The sequence below is a fragment of the Dermacentor silvarum genome, chromosome 4 (genome assembly GCF_013339745.2).
Source record: "Dermacentor silvarum isolate Dsil-2018 chromosome 4, BIME_Dsil_1.4, whole genome shotgun sequence".
Classification (NCBI taxonomy): Eukaryota; Metazoa; Arthropoda; class Arachnida; order Ixodida; family Ixodidae; genus Dermacentor; species Dermacentor silvarum.
The window spans coordinates 158908681-158924355 of record NC_051157.2 but is presented as its reverse complement, the minus strand read 5'-3'; the positions used below and the strand labels follow the sequence as shown (position 1 = coordinate 158924355).

General features: G+C 48.3%; 1 protein-coding gene across 1 annotated transcript; it reads left to right on the top strand.

Annotated features, from left to right (window-relative positions):
* Positions 1–9223: 9223 nt before the first annotated feature.
* On the top strand, positions 9224–9997 carry LOC125945053 (uncharacterized). The gene has a single exon (XM_049666610.1). It carries the CDS (start codon positions 9224–9226, stop codon positions 9995–9997), a length of 774 nt encoding a protein of 257 aa, XP_049522567.1.
* The last annotated feature ends 5678 nt before the right edge of the window (positions 9998–15675 follow it).

Below are 15675 nucleotides of genomic sequence, written 5' to 3'. Positions count from 1 at the left end.
AAATGAACACATGGGAAACCTCTGGTTCCTTAGTCCACAAGTTAAAGTAGCTAAAATAACAACTTAATCCCGCATAGGCAAGCCGAACACGTGTGTGATGTCGAAAGAATGCCCACTACCCCAGTGGGGAGCGGACCGAACCACCCACATTATTGTGCCTTGCTTTTTAATTTCATGCTTATTTTGCCACGCTGTTACTATGATATTTGCAGGTTATTTCTTCTTGTTTCGTGTTTCTCGTGTTTTGCCCTTACTTTTCAATTTCAACTTCATGCTGATTTCGCCACGCTGTTACTGTCATATTTGCAGGCTGCTTCTTCTGATTTCGTGTTTCTCGTGTTTTGCCCTTGCTTTTCAATTTCATGCTGAATTCGCCACGCTGTTACTACATTTGCAGGTTATTTCTTCTTCTTTCGTGTTTCTCGTCTTTCGCCCTATACTTTGTCTGGCACGACCAGGTCTTGGTGTCTTTCCTTTAACTCTCTTGCCTTTAACTCTCCCTCCTTTTTTTTTTCATGCTCAACTTAACATGACAGGCGTGTCCGCCAATTGTGCATGTGTAAGACACTTAACAGCGACCTTGCCCTAAGCTTCGTCTGGCACCACCAGGTCTTGGTGTCGTTCCTTTAACTCTCTCTCTCTCTCTCTTTTTTAACATGACAGGCGTGTCCGTCAATTGTGCATGTGAAACTCGCTTAACAATGACCTTGCCCTTTGCTTTGTCAGGCACGACCAGGTCTTGGTGTCCTTCTTTTAACTCTCCCTCCCCCCCCCCCTTTTTTTTGCATGTTCAACTTAACATGACAGGCGTGTCCGTCAATTGTGCATGTGAAACACGCTCAACAGCGACCTTGCCCTCTGCTTTGTCTGGCAGGACCAGGTCTTGGGGTCTTTCCTTTAACTCTCCATCGTTTTTTTTTGCATGTTCAACTTTGTCATATATCTCTCTATCTCTCCTTTCTCACCCCTTTTTTTGGCGCCTTCTTTCTCTGCCTGAAGATATAAAAAGACTGTTGCAAGATTTTCCTGTATCCCTTGAAAAAGGTCGGTCCACCGACCGAAACTGTTGGGAAAATATTAAACCTAAGATAACCGCGAAGTTGTGCTTCTGATTTTCTTAAATACGCTTGGCCCATTGAAAAATCCAGTTACTTATATATATATATATATATGCCGTACGTCCTTTTTTACAGTGAAGCTTTCTTTGCAACCCCCCCCCCCCCCCCCCCTGCGCCTGTCTTGCTGACCGTGGCATCCACGTGCTGCTGTTGCTGCTGCTCGTGCTTTCTCGCCGAATAGCTTGCACTCATCTGCGGGATGGCGGAACCATCAAGGAGCGATGGCTCATACTACTTCCCCCGCAGCAGTGGAAGCTTGAGGGAAGGAGGGTACTGGAGACGGGAGAGGGCGCACTGGAGGGGATAGCCTCAAGTTGTGGAAGTATCTCTATCCTGACCTCACGCTCCTCCACGCGATGTACCCCATACTTTATCAGCCCCTTTGTCTTTTCTATACAGAGCGGGCTACCGTCTACCATACCACATGGGCTTGCCAAAAAATCCCCAATAACTCACCCAACCGAAATGCAACCCACGAGAAGTAGGAGATGGTGCTGACCAGCTCGGCACTGGAGGATCAGCGAAAGCCGATCGCCAGTGCCCAAAGTGCTGCCACCGCCGCTGGGGCACTGGACTGAAGGCTCCACCCACCAGTAGGATCCACCCCTCGTTGTGCTCCATCAAAATAAAGTTTTTTTTCTCTCTCTCTCTCAAGTTGCGGACGCGTAGCGCCGCCTGGCAACCGCATAGATGGTCGCATCTGCGCCTCCAAGGAGAGGTCGGGTACCCCAAACAAATGGCGCAGAAAGGGATGCTACTACTTCAGCGCCAAAACACCAATACGGCCACCACGAACCCATGTGATTAACCTTTACATTACCCATACGTATTTCGTTTACAAGACATTGCATTTCCTCTTCAATATACCTGAACGGTATATAGCTTTCGGTTTCAGTTTGCACTAACACTGAATAAACACAAACACGTGTTTCCGCACTCCTTACGCTTTTGCGGATCTTCGCTGTGTATAGAATCCCGCAGGCCACCTTGCATGTGCACCATTTTTTTAATATTTAGTGGCTGTGCAAGCCACAATTTTACCAGTCATAAATGCTGAAGTGGTGGTATTCCTTTGTTAAAAACTGCTGATTCGTTACACCTGTTAGCAAGCAATTTTCCTATGCTGCTTCCCTGTCACTAAGCCTTTCGACCTTCTCCGATGGCTCTTTGTAGACTTCCAAATCAGACCGCATGCACTATTATTGATGAACTAAGCCATATGTCGCTTCTTTCGGGACCTGTTTGTATTATCGGTGATACGAATATGAAGTTGTTCAAAAAACAAAATACTATAGTCTTGTGGATTACGTGATTGTTCCGGCGGATTTCTGCATATCTGCAGCTATAAGCACTCTTGCGTGCGTGGAATTCCTCTGTACTTCATTAGTATAATACTGTCTAGATCATGTCAATATGAGCACAGAAATAGATGATATACTTTCCTTTCTCATCGAACATAAAATGTCGGATCATTTTGTTGGCGGTTGTCGTTTTTCATGGCAAGATTCATGCCATGATGTGGATGGCAGCTCTTCCGTTAGAGTATGGGTTTACAGATAGGCTGATATTGGACGAGTCTCTAAAAAAATGCGACTGGGGTCATTTCTTGTCTTCTGTGATTGAAAGAGAGGTGTAGAAATCCTTTGTTTACATCTGCTCGAAAATTTTTGGGGTGTGTCATAGCGTAGCACGCATAAAACCGAATCAGGGCTGAATGTCAATAGATTAAAAATAAAGTTTTTGCAGTTATTGAGGAAATAGAGCTTGCTTGGTCACGTTGTCGGCATTCACCAAAGAGCCATGCCCTGCAGGATGACTAAAAGAACGCGTGAAACAGAGCAAGCTGTGTGCTGGGCTAGGAGTTAGCTAACACACTTTCAGGACAAACTTACGGAGGCACGTTTGAACCAAAGCAAGCCTGGCAATTATTTATTGCGTATAGGGGTTTTAACTCGAAACAGCAACACATAGAATTTCTAAGCGCCTCGATGTTCCATCGTTAGCGACAGCTCACGAATGGAACTTGTTTTTTGCATCTACAGAAAACATTGCTTCAATTGATCCACAAGTATCTATTAATTGAAAGTCGATATCCGATTCTGCGATTTGCTCGACAGTACTCAGGAGGACCTTCGTTACATTCTCTTTAGCTTTAACGTTATAAGTTGTCCGGAACAGATAGGATCTCGGTAGATGTTGCCTGTAGATGTCGCACATCCAGCATATAAAGTGTGTCTTACTGCGAATTAGGAACAACATTATCGCAACACAGGTGGTTTCAGGTGGGGTAAAGCAGGCCTTAGTTATTACACTTCAAAAATGACACTGCAAACAGGGTTCAGGGTTGAAAAGTGTCATGATATATAAATACTTCTAACACTTTCTTTGATTTTGGAACGACATATTCAAATTGTTGCGCTTAGCTTTCTTGACGACCATAATGTGTTCTACTGCAACCAGTTTTGTTTTACAAGTGGCCGCTGTACTATAGTAGCATTTAATTAAGTTTTGGGCGTGCTGAAGGTCGCAATCGGAAACCGCACATTCGCGTGAGCTTTTTTAAGTGAAGCTTGTATTGCCTTACAAGTGTTGGCGGTGCTGGTGGTGGTGGTGTCACGCTAAAACCCTATCGAAAACCTGTCAAAACCTCGCGTCTCGTTCACTTGCTATGTACCAAAATTGTCATGGAAGGGTTCGAATATAGGACTAACATGACTGATAGGTCATGGCAGCAATAACATCACATGCTCGTCAGTTACCTCAGGATTAACGATAACAAAATCACGTGTGGCGCATACGTTCATTAGATATGCGGGTATGTGCCAGGGATATGCGGGTATGAGCCAGGGACAAGAAGGAAGAAGGAAGGAAGGAAGGAAGGAAGGAAGGAAGGAAGCAAAGAAAGAAAGAAAGAAAAAGAGAAAGAAAGAAAGCAAAAGAAGGAAATGAAGGGTGGCTCGTACCGGGGCCGCACAATTTAGCCCCGCTGGTTTTGTGTGTCGCGGGGAGGGAAAGGGAAGGAACGGAGGTTGGCGCGCACACCGCCGGGCTTCCCTTGCCTCGATTAATTTCGGCGTCCGGAGCATGAGGGCTTCCGAAGCCCAGGCAAAACGTACGCGCAGAGCCAGGGACCCCGAGTGGGGGGAGCGCGATGTTGAGGCCAAACGTCAGCGAAGGGCCGTCGACCCGAAGTTCAGCACAAACGAAGTCGAACGCCTGCGACTGCATCGTCTTGCCACAAGCTTCGCTTATCCCCATTTTCACGACAGTGGTAGGGCTGGTGATATTTTTCTTGATGCGTCGAAAGCATTTGACACAGTTAGCTATGCCGTACTACGACACAAATAATATTGTTACGAATGCAGGGGTCCTTGTTTATTGGGTGTATTGAATGACTTAAATGGGCAATCACAAACTGTCGCGCTGGAACAAATTCACAGATATTGCCTTCAGCTTCGCTGTAGTGCCACTTGGCTCCGTGCTGGTGTCTCTCTTATTTAATTGTGCGTAAATGATTGAGTGAGTGAGTGAAACAACTTTATTGAGACCAGCGGATTGAGGCCTGGGCCTAGGCCGCGCCAGGTGCGGTAGAGAGACCCTGTCTCCCGGCCGCCTCTCGAGCTCGCTGGATGGCCCATAGTTGAACTTGCAGATCGGAGCTGATCAGCGCGGCTTTCCACCGCGCCCCAAGCTGTTCTGGGGAGACTGCATATTCATCCTGAACATGTGCGCGCAATCCCATAGACTGTGTTCTAGGGTGGCGTGTTCTGTCCAACATAATTTGCACAAGTCATCTGGGTATAGTTCGGGGTAGATGCGATGTAGGTGCACCGGGTTTGGGAATCAACAGCAGCAAGACCAAGCTTGTACGTTTTCGTAATACTTTTAAATAGATCCACATGAACGTTTCATTTATTCTATACATGCTTATTTGTAGCAATTGTGCTTGCGTACCTATTCAACCTGTATCTCCCGTGAAATACATGGGAATTATTTTCATGCCGATAAGTCCTGGAACACTCTATAGAACACGTTACACTGAAACTCTAAAAATTGTTTGTCTTTTGTGCTGCATCAAGGCACTCTGTCCGCTACAAATACCAAGGCTGATACTGTGCTCATCAACATACAGCGTGCGGCGGTTTGGTATACCTTGGGGTTGTTTTCATTCCAATACTTCGCGAAATAAGGTCGACCTTGTTCTGAAAAAAAAAGAATGTTTAAGTTTGTCGTGTATCGCCTGCACGAGAACCATGACTAAAGTATATTCTTACACCTGAAGATGTCGAATTCTGATTTATTCTTTAAAGAAACAGTTGCACTAAATTACATCTAAACAAAACAGTAAGCCTGATCATGAGCTCTGTCATGGTTAGCATTTTGTTTATATTTGGGGAACATAAGCGGCTGATTATGTGTAATATCTAGGCAAAGTTAAAAGTGTTGGGGTTAATTGCATTTTGGCAGTAATTTAAGTGTTCAAACACTGCGGAGGTATTTAGGTGCGTTTTACGCACAGCGCCGTATTTAGCCCGCTGACCTGAGAGAACCGGTACGGCCACGAAAATTAAATGTCGTCAGAATTGTATAAACTATTTCGTCATTGCGTTTGCGAAGGTCAATTTGTGTGCACGAAATACAGTTCCAGTAAAGAATTTCTTCATCAAGATATCAACAGCGTTGTGCGACCGCTAATTGCTGTTTAACAATATTCTATAAAAAGTCTACATCGTACTAACGTATTACTTGATGAGCATTGAGAGGAGGAGGGCATGTTATGCGTAATATGTGGTCATGTTATAACTTTTCCAGATTTTTTTGCTACCGAACCATTAAATAATTTCATGCAATAATAATTATCATGCAATAATAATTATCATGTAGTTGAGGTTTATTACATGAAAGAAAGTATACCGACGAGTGTTTCCAAAGTACAAGACTTCAACTGGACCCTCGGAGAAGGTTACAAATAAATAATACAAAAGATTGGCATTAGTGTGAACAATACAACGAATACATCAAGTTAGAACTAACAATGAACATAACAGAATAAAACACACAAGAAAACCTGAGTGTAAAAAGAAAATAACTTGAGAAATAAATACATTATATACACCCACAAGTCCAGTACAAAAATAAAAACGCACGAACATCGACAATTTAACAAATAGTCTTTTATTGAATTCTCGAATGAAAGAAAAGCAAAGTTGGATTTTAAGGACATCGGTAAATGATTCCTTAATGTGACCACACAGAAGGATCGAAATGATGTATTACAATAAGTAGAAACCTTTGTAACAAAAAAGGTATTGTTAGCAGTAAATCTGGTTCAGTTGGTAGTACTGAAAGCTCAGAACCACTGAATTAACTAGAAAGTTTATTTGTTTTTTGTCAACACAATTACACAATTAGTCTAAAACGAAGCAAGCCATTAGAAGTAAAGATGTTGTTGCAGCGAACTAGGGCAGTGGTGTTGCTGTCAAGAAAACCACGAAAAATATTCCGAATCAGACAATTTTGTAAATAATGAATAGTTTAAAATGACACTGACCATCATCATCAGCGTAAATTTATATCCACTGCAGGACGAAGGCCTCTCCCTGTGATCTCTAATTACCCCCGTTTGGCGCTAGCTGATTCCAACATGCACCTTCAGATTTCCTAACTTCATCACCCCACGTAGTTTTCTGCCGTCCTCGACTGAGCTTCCCTTCTCTTAGTATCCATTCTGTAACTCTAATGGTCCACCGGCTATGCATCCTACGCATTACATGGCCTGCCCAGCTCCATTTTTTCCGCTTATTGTCAACTAGAAAATCAGCTATCCCCGTTTGCTCTCTGATCCACACCGCTCTCTTCCTGTCTGTTAACGTTAGGCCTAACATTTTTCGTTCAATCGTCCTCTGTGCGGCCCATACATTGTTCTCGAGCTTCTTTGTTAACCTCCAAGTTTCTGCCCCATATGTTTGCACCGGTAGAATGCAATGATTGTACACTTTCCTTTCAACGACAGTGGTAAGCTCCCAGTCAGGATTTCACAATGCCTGCGTATGAACTCCATCCCTGTTATATTCTTCCGTAAATTTCTTTCTCATGATCAGTGTCCTCTGTGAGTAATTGACCTAGATAAGCGCACTCCTTTGCACACTCGAGAGGTGCACTGGCCATCCTGAATTCTTGTTCTCTTGCCAGGCTATTCAACATTATGCTTGCCTTCTGCATATTAATCTTCAACCCCACTCTTACAATTTCTCGGTTAAGGTCCTCAATCATTTGCTGTAATTCGTCCCCATTGTTGCTGTAGAAGACAATGTCATCTGCAAACAGAAGGTTGCTGAGATATTCGCCGTTGATCCTCACTCCTAAGCCTTCCCAATCTAAGAGCTTGAATACTTCTCAGCATGCAGTGAATAGCATTGGAGAGATTGTGTCTCCTTGCCTGACCCCTTTCTTGATAGGTAACTTTCTACTTTTATTGTGGAGAACCAATGTTGCTGTGCAATCCTTGTATATATATTTGCCAATATATTCACGTATTCCCCCTGTACTCCTTGATTACGCAATGCCTATATGACTGCTGGTATCTCTACTGAATCAAATGCTTTTTCATAATCTCTGAAAGCCATATAAAGAGGTTGATTGTACTCCTTAGATTTTTCTCTTACCTGATTGATGACATGGATATGATCAATCGTAGAATATCCCTTCCTGAATCCAGCCTGTTCTCTTGGTTGCTGAAGTCAAGTGTTGCCCTGATTCTATTGGAAATTATCTTGGGGAATGTTTTATCTAATACTGAAAACAACGTAATGGGTCTGTAATTCTTCAAATCTTTAACGTCTCCCTTCTTATGGATGAGTATAATGTTGGCGTTCTTCCAGCTTTCTGGCACACTTGAAGTCGTGAGGCATTGCATATAAAGGGCCACAAGCTTTTCAAGCATGATATCTCCTCCATCTTTGATTCAATCTACTGTTATTCTAACTTCTCCAGCAGCTTTTCCCCTGGTCATGTCTTGCAAGGCCCTTCTAACTTCATCGTTAGTTATAGAAGGAGCCTCTGTATCCTGTTCATCACTACTTTGAATAAAGGAGCTTGGCTGATCTGGACACTGTACAGGTCAGTATAGAATTATTGCGCGGCTTTTACTATGCCATCATAATTCCTGATGATATTACCCTGCTTATCTATCACTGCATACATTTAGCCTTGCCCTATGCCAAGTTTTCTTCTCACTGATTTCACGCTGCGTCCCTATTTTACTGCTTCCTCAATCTTTTCCACGTTATAATTTCGAATATCCCTTACGTTTTTCTTGATTAGTTTTGACAGTTCAGGTGAATTCTATCGGATCTCTCGAGTTTAAGACTTTCGTGTTTTGACGTTTCTTTATTAGGTCCTTGTTACTTGGGAGAGCTCACCTACTGGTTGCCTTGGTGCCTTACCTCCCACTTCAATTGGTGCTTCAGAGATCAGCCTAGTTACGGTTTCATTCATTACCTCTATGTTGTCTTCATCTTCCTGTTTTGAAGCTGCATATTTGTTTGCGAGCACCACCTTGAATTGGTCTGTTTATATGCTTCCTGCGTCTAGATTGGCCTGTTTCTTGTTGACTAATTTTATTATTTCTTTCTTAAATTGAGAGAAATCCTAGACCTCACTAGTCTGTGGTCACTGTACTTTACCGTACCTAATAGTTCTACATCCTGCACTATGCTGGGATTGGCCGAGAATATGAAATCTATTTCATTTCTTGTTTCTCCATTAGGGTGCGGCGACACACTGCGCACAAACCGGCGCAGCCTCCGCCTCGCCACTTGCTTGCCCGGCAGTGACACGGCTGCATGCTCCACCACGCCTCCGATAAGGGACAGCGCCACCGTAGCGTCACCGGAGGCTTACGTCACCGACGGTGGATATAAACCCAAGCTGGCAAGCTCGAAGGATTCTTCCTTCGCTAACCGCTCGAGCGCAGCGGTGGTATGCTCGCCCCACCGCTGCTACTACACTAATAAACAGTCATTATATTTCATGTTGGGATGAGTCCTTCCATCGACACGGCATCCCACATCTGGTGACCCAGACATTTAACAAACCGCATCACCATGGCCGAACCAGAAGTCCTCACCGCTCTTCGCCAGCAAGTGCAACAGCTTCAACAGGCACTGCAGACCCAGCAACAGCAGCATTCTCGCAACGCCTCCACAACCAGGGCCGTGCCTGCCCTCTCCGCTGAGGACGTCACAGCCCCTACAGAAGGCATCCCGCACGCTGCCTCATACGATACCTGGCGTGTCGCCATCAAGCTTCCACCACTTTGGGTGTACTCGCCCAAGGTCTGGTTCGCCCAGGTCGAGGCCCAGTTCTCCCTGGCGCGCATCACGCAAGACCGGACCCGCTACGATTACGTCGTCGCCCACCTGGACGCACGTTATGCCAACGAGGTCCGGGATATCCTTGCCAACCCACCAACGGCCAATCTCTATGAACACCTGAAGACTGCACTTATCCGCCGCCTGTCGCTCTCGGAAGAACAGAAGATACGACAACTTCAGTCCGCAGAGCTTGCTGAGCGCAAACCTTCGCAGCTCCTGCGCCACATGCGTGCGCTCGCGGGCAACATGCAAGTCCAGGATTCTTTACTGCGAGCGCTTTGGCTCCAACGACTCCCGCCGCACTTCCAGGCAATTCTGCAAGCTCAGGTTAGGCTACCTCTCAACGAACTTGCGGAGATTGCTGATCGCGTCATCGAGGCCTCCTTGCCGCAGTTGTCGCCCACCATCCAGGCTGTCGCCACACCGCTGAACACCACAGATCTTGCGCGCCGTATCGACGACATCGATCGACAGCTCACCTTCATTCAACAAGGCCTGGGTTAACGTCTTCCGATGCAACAGCGCCGCCACTTGCAAAGCCGCGACCTTAACATCACTTCTTCACGGCAACCTGATAACAACGGCCCCTGTTACTACCGCCGACGCTTCGGGGACAGAGCCCGGCAATGTCGACCACTCTGTTCCATGGGACATGCGGAAAACGCCAACGGCAGCTCGTAGAGACGGCCGCAAGCTGCCAACCCGGAAGCCGTCGCATCTTCGTCACCGGCCAAATCACGAAGCAGCGGTTCCTTGTCGACAGCGGTTCCGACATTTGCTGCTATCCGCGATCCCATCTTCAAGGTCCTCGTCCGCCTTCGTCTTTCGAAGCTCAGTGCGGCAAACCGCTCCACAATCGAGACGTACGGCTCGCTCCGCCTGCACATCCAGCTCAGAAACTGACGCCATGACCTTCACTGGAACTTTGTCATCGCCGACGTCGCCGAGCCACTCATCGGCTCAGACTTTCTGGCCCACTACCACCTCCTTCCGGATTGCCGCAACGACCTCCTCACCGACGCGACAACGGGACACTCCACACCAGGCCAGCGAACGACCGCCGAACAGCCAAGCATCAAGGTACGCAGTGTTGACAATCATTCGCCGTACCACGCCATCCTCGTCGAATTTCCCGGATTGACGCGCCCCAACGGACTGCGACGCAAAGTGCAGCACACCACCATGCCCTACATCCGGACCACTTCAGGCCCCCCGGTTTCCTGCCGCGCCTGTCGCCTTGCCCCGGACCGCGTGCACATAGCCAAAGCAGAGTTCGAGGCCATGCTCCGCGAAGGAATCGCCCGCCACTCTGACAGTCCATGGGCCTCGCCACTCCACCTTGTGCCGAAGAACACTGAAGGCTGGCGGCCCTGTGGGGACGAACGTGCCCTCAACGCGCGCACGATCCCGGACAGGTACTCCGTCCACCACATACAAGACTTCGCCCATCGCATTCATGGCTGCCACGTGTTCTCCGTGCCAGACTTGGTGAAGGCCTACACACAGATACCCGTCGGTCTGGATGACGTCCCGAAAACGGCAATCATCACTCCCTTTGGCTGTTCCAGTTTCCCTTTATGAGCTTCGGCCTGAGGAACGCTGGACAAACCTTTCAGCGCTTCATCGACGAAGTCGTCCGCGGCCTCGACTTCTGCTTCGTTTACCTGGACGACATACTGGTATTTTCCCGCGACGCCGAAGAGCACCACAGGCACCTTCGTCTGCTGTTCCAACGCCTCGATGACCACGGTCTACTCGTCAATAACCAAAAAAGCACGCTAGGTGCTTCCGTCGTCCGCTTCCTCGGCCCCGAAGTTTCATCTGAGGGAACTCGGCCCTTGCCCCAACGCATCTGGGACCTGCAAAATTACCCTCAACTCACCACCGCTAAAGACCTTCGCCGTTTCTTCGGCATTATGAACTTTAACAGGCGTTTCTTGCCACACGCAGCCGACCACCAGGCTCCCCTCCACGATACTTTGGCTGGCCTACGAGGAAACCAACCCTTCACGTGGACGCCGACGTTAGCGAAAACTTTCGAAGAATGCAAAACCGCCCTCTGCACCAACACGCTTCTCACCCATCCCGTGCCAGATGATCCCTTGGGACTCTTCAAGGACGCATCTAGCTTCTTCATCGGCGCCGCCCTCATGCAACACGTGGACAACACCTGGCATCCCTTGGCGTTCTTCTCCAAGAAACTCGCAGCTCGGAAAACGACCCCAACCGCCAGTTCCACTGACGAAATCACGACCACCGCTCCGACAAGTTTGCCAGCCTACTACAGAGAACTTCTGGCGATATACGAAGCAGTGCAACACTTTCGTCATATTCTCGAAGCACAGAACTGCACCGCCTACGCCTTCTCTCAACGTGGCGACAAACTCCCGCCTGTACAGCAGAACCAACTATCGTTCATTGTACAGTTCACCACCGACATCCAACACGTCAGCGGAAAAGACGTGGTCGCCGACGCGCTTTCACGTGTAGCAGCCATCAGCTCTGGGCAGATAACAGCGGACGTCAACGCCGAGGCTCAGACTACGGACGCCGAACTGCAGGAACTTTTCAAGGGCAAGTCCTCACTACAGCTGCAACAAGTTTCCATTCCAGGGTCTACAACCACAATCTGTTGCGACATGTCGACAGGACGAAGCAGGCCCTATGTGCCCCTGTCCCATCGCCGTGGTCTTTTCAACCAGCTCCACAACCTCAGCCATCCCGGCATACGCGCGTCTACACGCCTAGTGGCTGACCGCTATGTCTGGCCCTCCATGCAGCGGGATTGTCGCACCTGGCCGCGCTGCTGCATTCAATGCCAACGCGCTAAATTCACCAGACACGTCACGTCACCACTCGGAACATTCCCTCAGCCCTCTGGTCGGTTTGAGCACGTCCACCTCGACATCATAGGACCCTTTCCCCCCGCTGGACCCTATCGCTACTGCCGAGGGGCCATGCCTCGATGGCCCGAGGCATAGCCCCTCGAGGGAATCACCGCGGAAGACGTCTCCTCGGCCTTCTTCGCCGGCTGGATTGCTCGTTTCGGCGCCCCCTGCCGCGTAACCACCAACCAAGGACGACAGTTCGAGTCGCACCTTTTCAGGCTCCGCGGGCTGACCATCGGTTTTGAACGCTTGAGGACCACCAGTTACCACCCCTGCGCCAACGGAATGATCGAGCGTTTCCACCGACAGTTCAAAGCAGCCATTATGTGCCACCCAGACACAACCTGGCTCGAGGCCATCCCTGCCGTCATCCTCGGTCTTCGCGCCACCTTCAAGCCGGACATCACCAGCGGAGCTCGTCTACGGGGAACCACTCCGTCTCCCAGGTGAATTTCTCGCTGCACTGCCTTCCAGCACTACGACGTCAGATACCACCGACTTCATCGCCCGGCTGGAACGCACCATCGCCGCCTTACGCTCGTCACCTACAGCCCACCACTGCAAGCCTACACCTTTCGTGTTCAAGGAGCTAGCATCGTGCACGCACGCTTTCCTCAGCGACGACACCATACGCAGGCCTTTCCAGCCCCCCTACAGCGGACCCTACCTGGTCGTCCATCGTGATGACAAAAACTTCACTCTGCGCCTGAACGGGAATGACGTCCACGTCTCGATTGACCGACCGAACAACGCGAACGAGCCGGGCAGCGCCACTCCATCCACAGGCATCTATCCGCAGCCGCCGACGTCGCAGCCTGCTGCGGTCACGACACGCTCTGGACGTCTGGTACGCCTCCCAGATTTCTACAGACCCTGAGGGCTCTACACTCCGCGGGCGGGCGGGGGGTGATGTGGCGACAGACTGCGCACAAACCGGTGCATCCTCCGCCTCGCCACTTGCTAGCCCGGCGTGACACGGCTGCATGCTGCACCACGCCTCTGTTGAGGGACAGCGCCACCGCAGCGTCACCGGAGGCTTACGTCACATATAAACCCAAGCTGCAAAGCTCGAAGGATTCTTCCTTCGCTAACCTTTCGAGCGCAGCGGCGGTATGCTCGCCCCACCGCTGCTACTACGCTAATAAACAGTCGTTATGTTTCATGTTGGGATGCGTCCTTCCATCGACACGGCATCCCACAAGGGCTTTGCCAGGTCCGCTTCCTGTTGCTGCGCTTCCTGAAGAAGTTATTCATTATTCTGAGCGTATTATTTTCTGCGAATTTTACCAACATTTCTCGTCTACTATTCCTAGAATCGATGCCGTAGTTGCCAATTGCTTGCTCATCAGCCCTGCTTTTCCCCCACTTTTGGATTGAAGTCGCCCATGACTACATTATGCTGAGTTTGCAGCTGACTCATGGCTAATTCAACATCTTCATAAAACTGTTCTATTTCTTCATCATCGTGACTTGAGGTTGGGGCGTAGGCTTGTACTACCTTCATTCTATACCTCCTAGTCATCTTTATTGCGACTGCTACCCTCTCATTAACGCTGTAGAGTTATCTATGTTGCCCGCTATGTCCTTATGGATTAGAAGATCTACCCCGAATTGTCTCTGATCTGGAAGACCTCTGTAGCAGAGGACGTGGCCGTTAGTCAGTACTGTATAAGCCTCACCAGTTCTTCTAACCCCACTAAGGCCTATGATATCCCAGGCAATACCTGATAATTCCTCAAACAGCCCTGCTAAGCTAGCTTCACTCGAGAGCGTTCGCGTGTTGAACGTTCTCAGGTAAGTTTCCAGTGGCGGCCTGTCCGGACTCAGAGATTCTTAGCACCCTCGGCTGCGTCGCACGTCTGGCCACCGCCTTGGTCAGGTGCTCCGCAGCCGCTGGGGACTGAGGGTCATGGGGTAATTGTAGAAATCATGAGGGAAGTAGTGGCTGAATACTGCACCAGGGAGGTCAATTCCTGTTGTGGTGAGGGAGTGACTTTGTTGAAACTTATTGGGCCTTCCTAATTTGGTTGCACCTGGACTAGTATAGCTCCACTAGCTGTCAGCGATTTTTTTGTTTGCCTGTGTCAGGTGCCACTCCATGCCTGGAAATGTAGTGGACTTGAGGAGGATTCGAACTTACGATCTTCAGATTAGAGGCCGGGTGTTCTACCACTGCTCCACGCCACCACACTGATGACACAGTTCAGTGATGACGCTGATATGTATTCCCTCATCAGACGATGACATAACTTATATGGCTCTGTATGAAAGCAAAGTGAAGAAGACTCTGATGAACAAAAATATGGTGTGGTTTAAGCCGTGCGCTAGTGGTTGAATAGCGTCGTGTTTGTAATTTGAGCAATATTGTTAAGGAATTTAACGTTAACTTCGAGGTTAACGCCAAAAAAAAAAGATATACTATCAATGGCACCAATGAATAGCGGGTTAATTCGAAGGCTCTGTTGACATGTTACCTTAAGTTGAGGTTATTTGAAAACCAGCAATTTAGATTTTTTTATAAGAAGTCAACATTTTCATGGCACCACTTGGACACGCTACGAAGAATAGCATTTAATTTAGTAGTGACAATAGTAATACATGTACTACCAAAGAATGCTTAGTATCGTAGTATCGGAAAACGTAGTGAGTCATGTTTAAACTGTCGCGAAGATCACTGATGTAAAGTAAAAAAGGAATAGACTAAGTAATGAACCTTGGGGCACTCTCTCACCATTTCTTTAGTAGCGGAGAAAGAGCAAAGGGCGTAATGGTAATTTTGGCAGCACGTTGCCGCTGGTCGTAGGGCCGTTTCTGTTTCCCTTTGCCACTTCTCGTATTCACGCTGCTCCTCAGGAGTCTTACCTTTTCGTTGCGTACCCATAGTGGTTCTACAACAACAATGAGATCAGTCGGTAGGTTGGTTGTTTTATATACGAAAGGCTAGAGGACGTCACTCCCCACGTCGCAAGCTGCCGTCGCAGCGGTAGCTTGCATAAGCAGTAATCTATAGCGGGAAGCATACGCGGTGAGCGCTACGTGCTTCGCATCATTGTCAGGAGCGCCTTATCATCAATTATGTGCTTCAGATGCTTGTTTTGTGCTTGTTCTTTATTGAAACGAATGCTGTTGTGTATGTTGCGTGCGCGATTGCAAAGAAGATACGCACTTTTTGTTTGCTGGGTGCTTGAAGCCTCTGCCTTAAGTGGGTCCGAGCCACTGCTCCTGCACTGCACTGCCGCCCGATCGGGCCACATTTTTGCTAACGGACGCTGACATGAAAAATGCTGACCACCG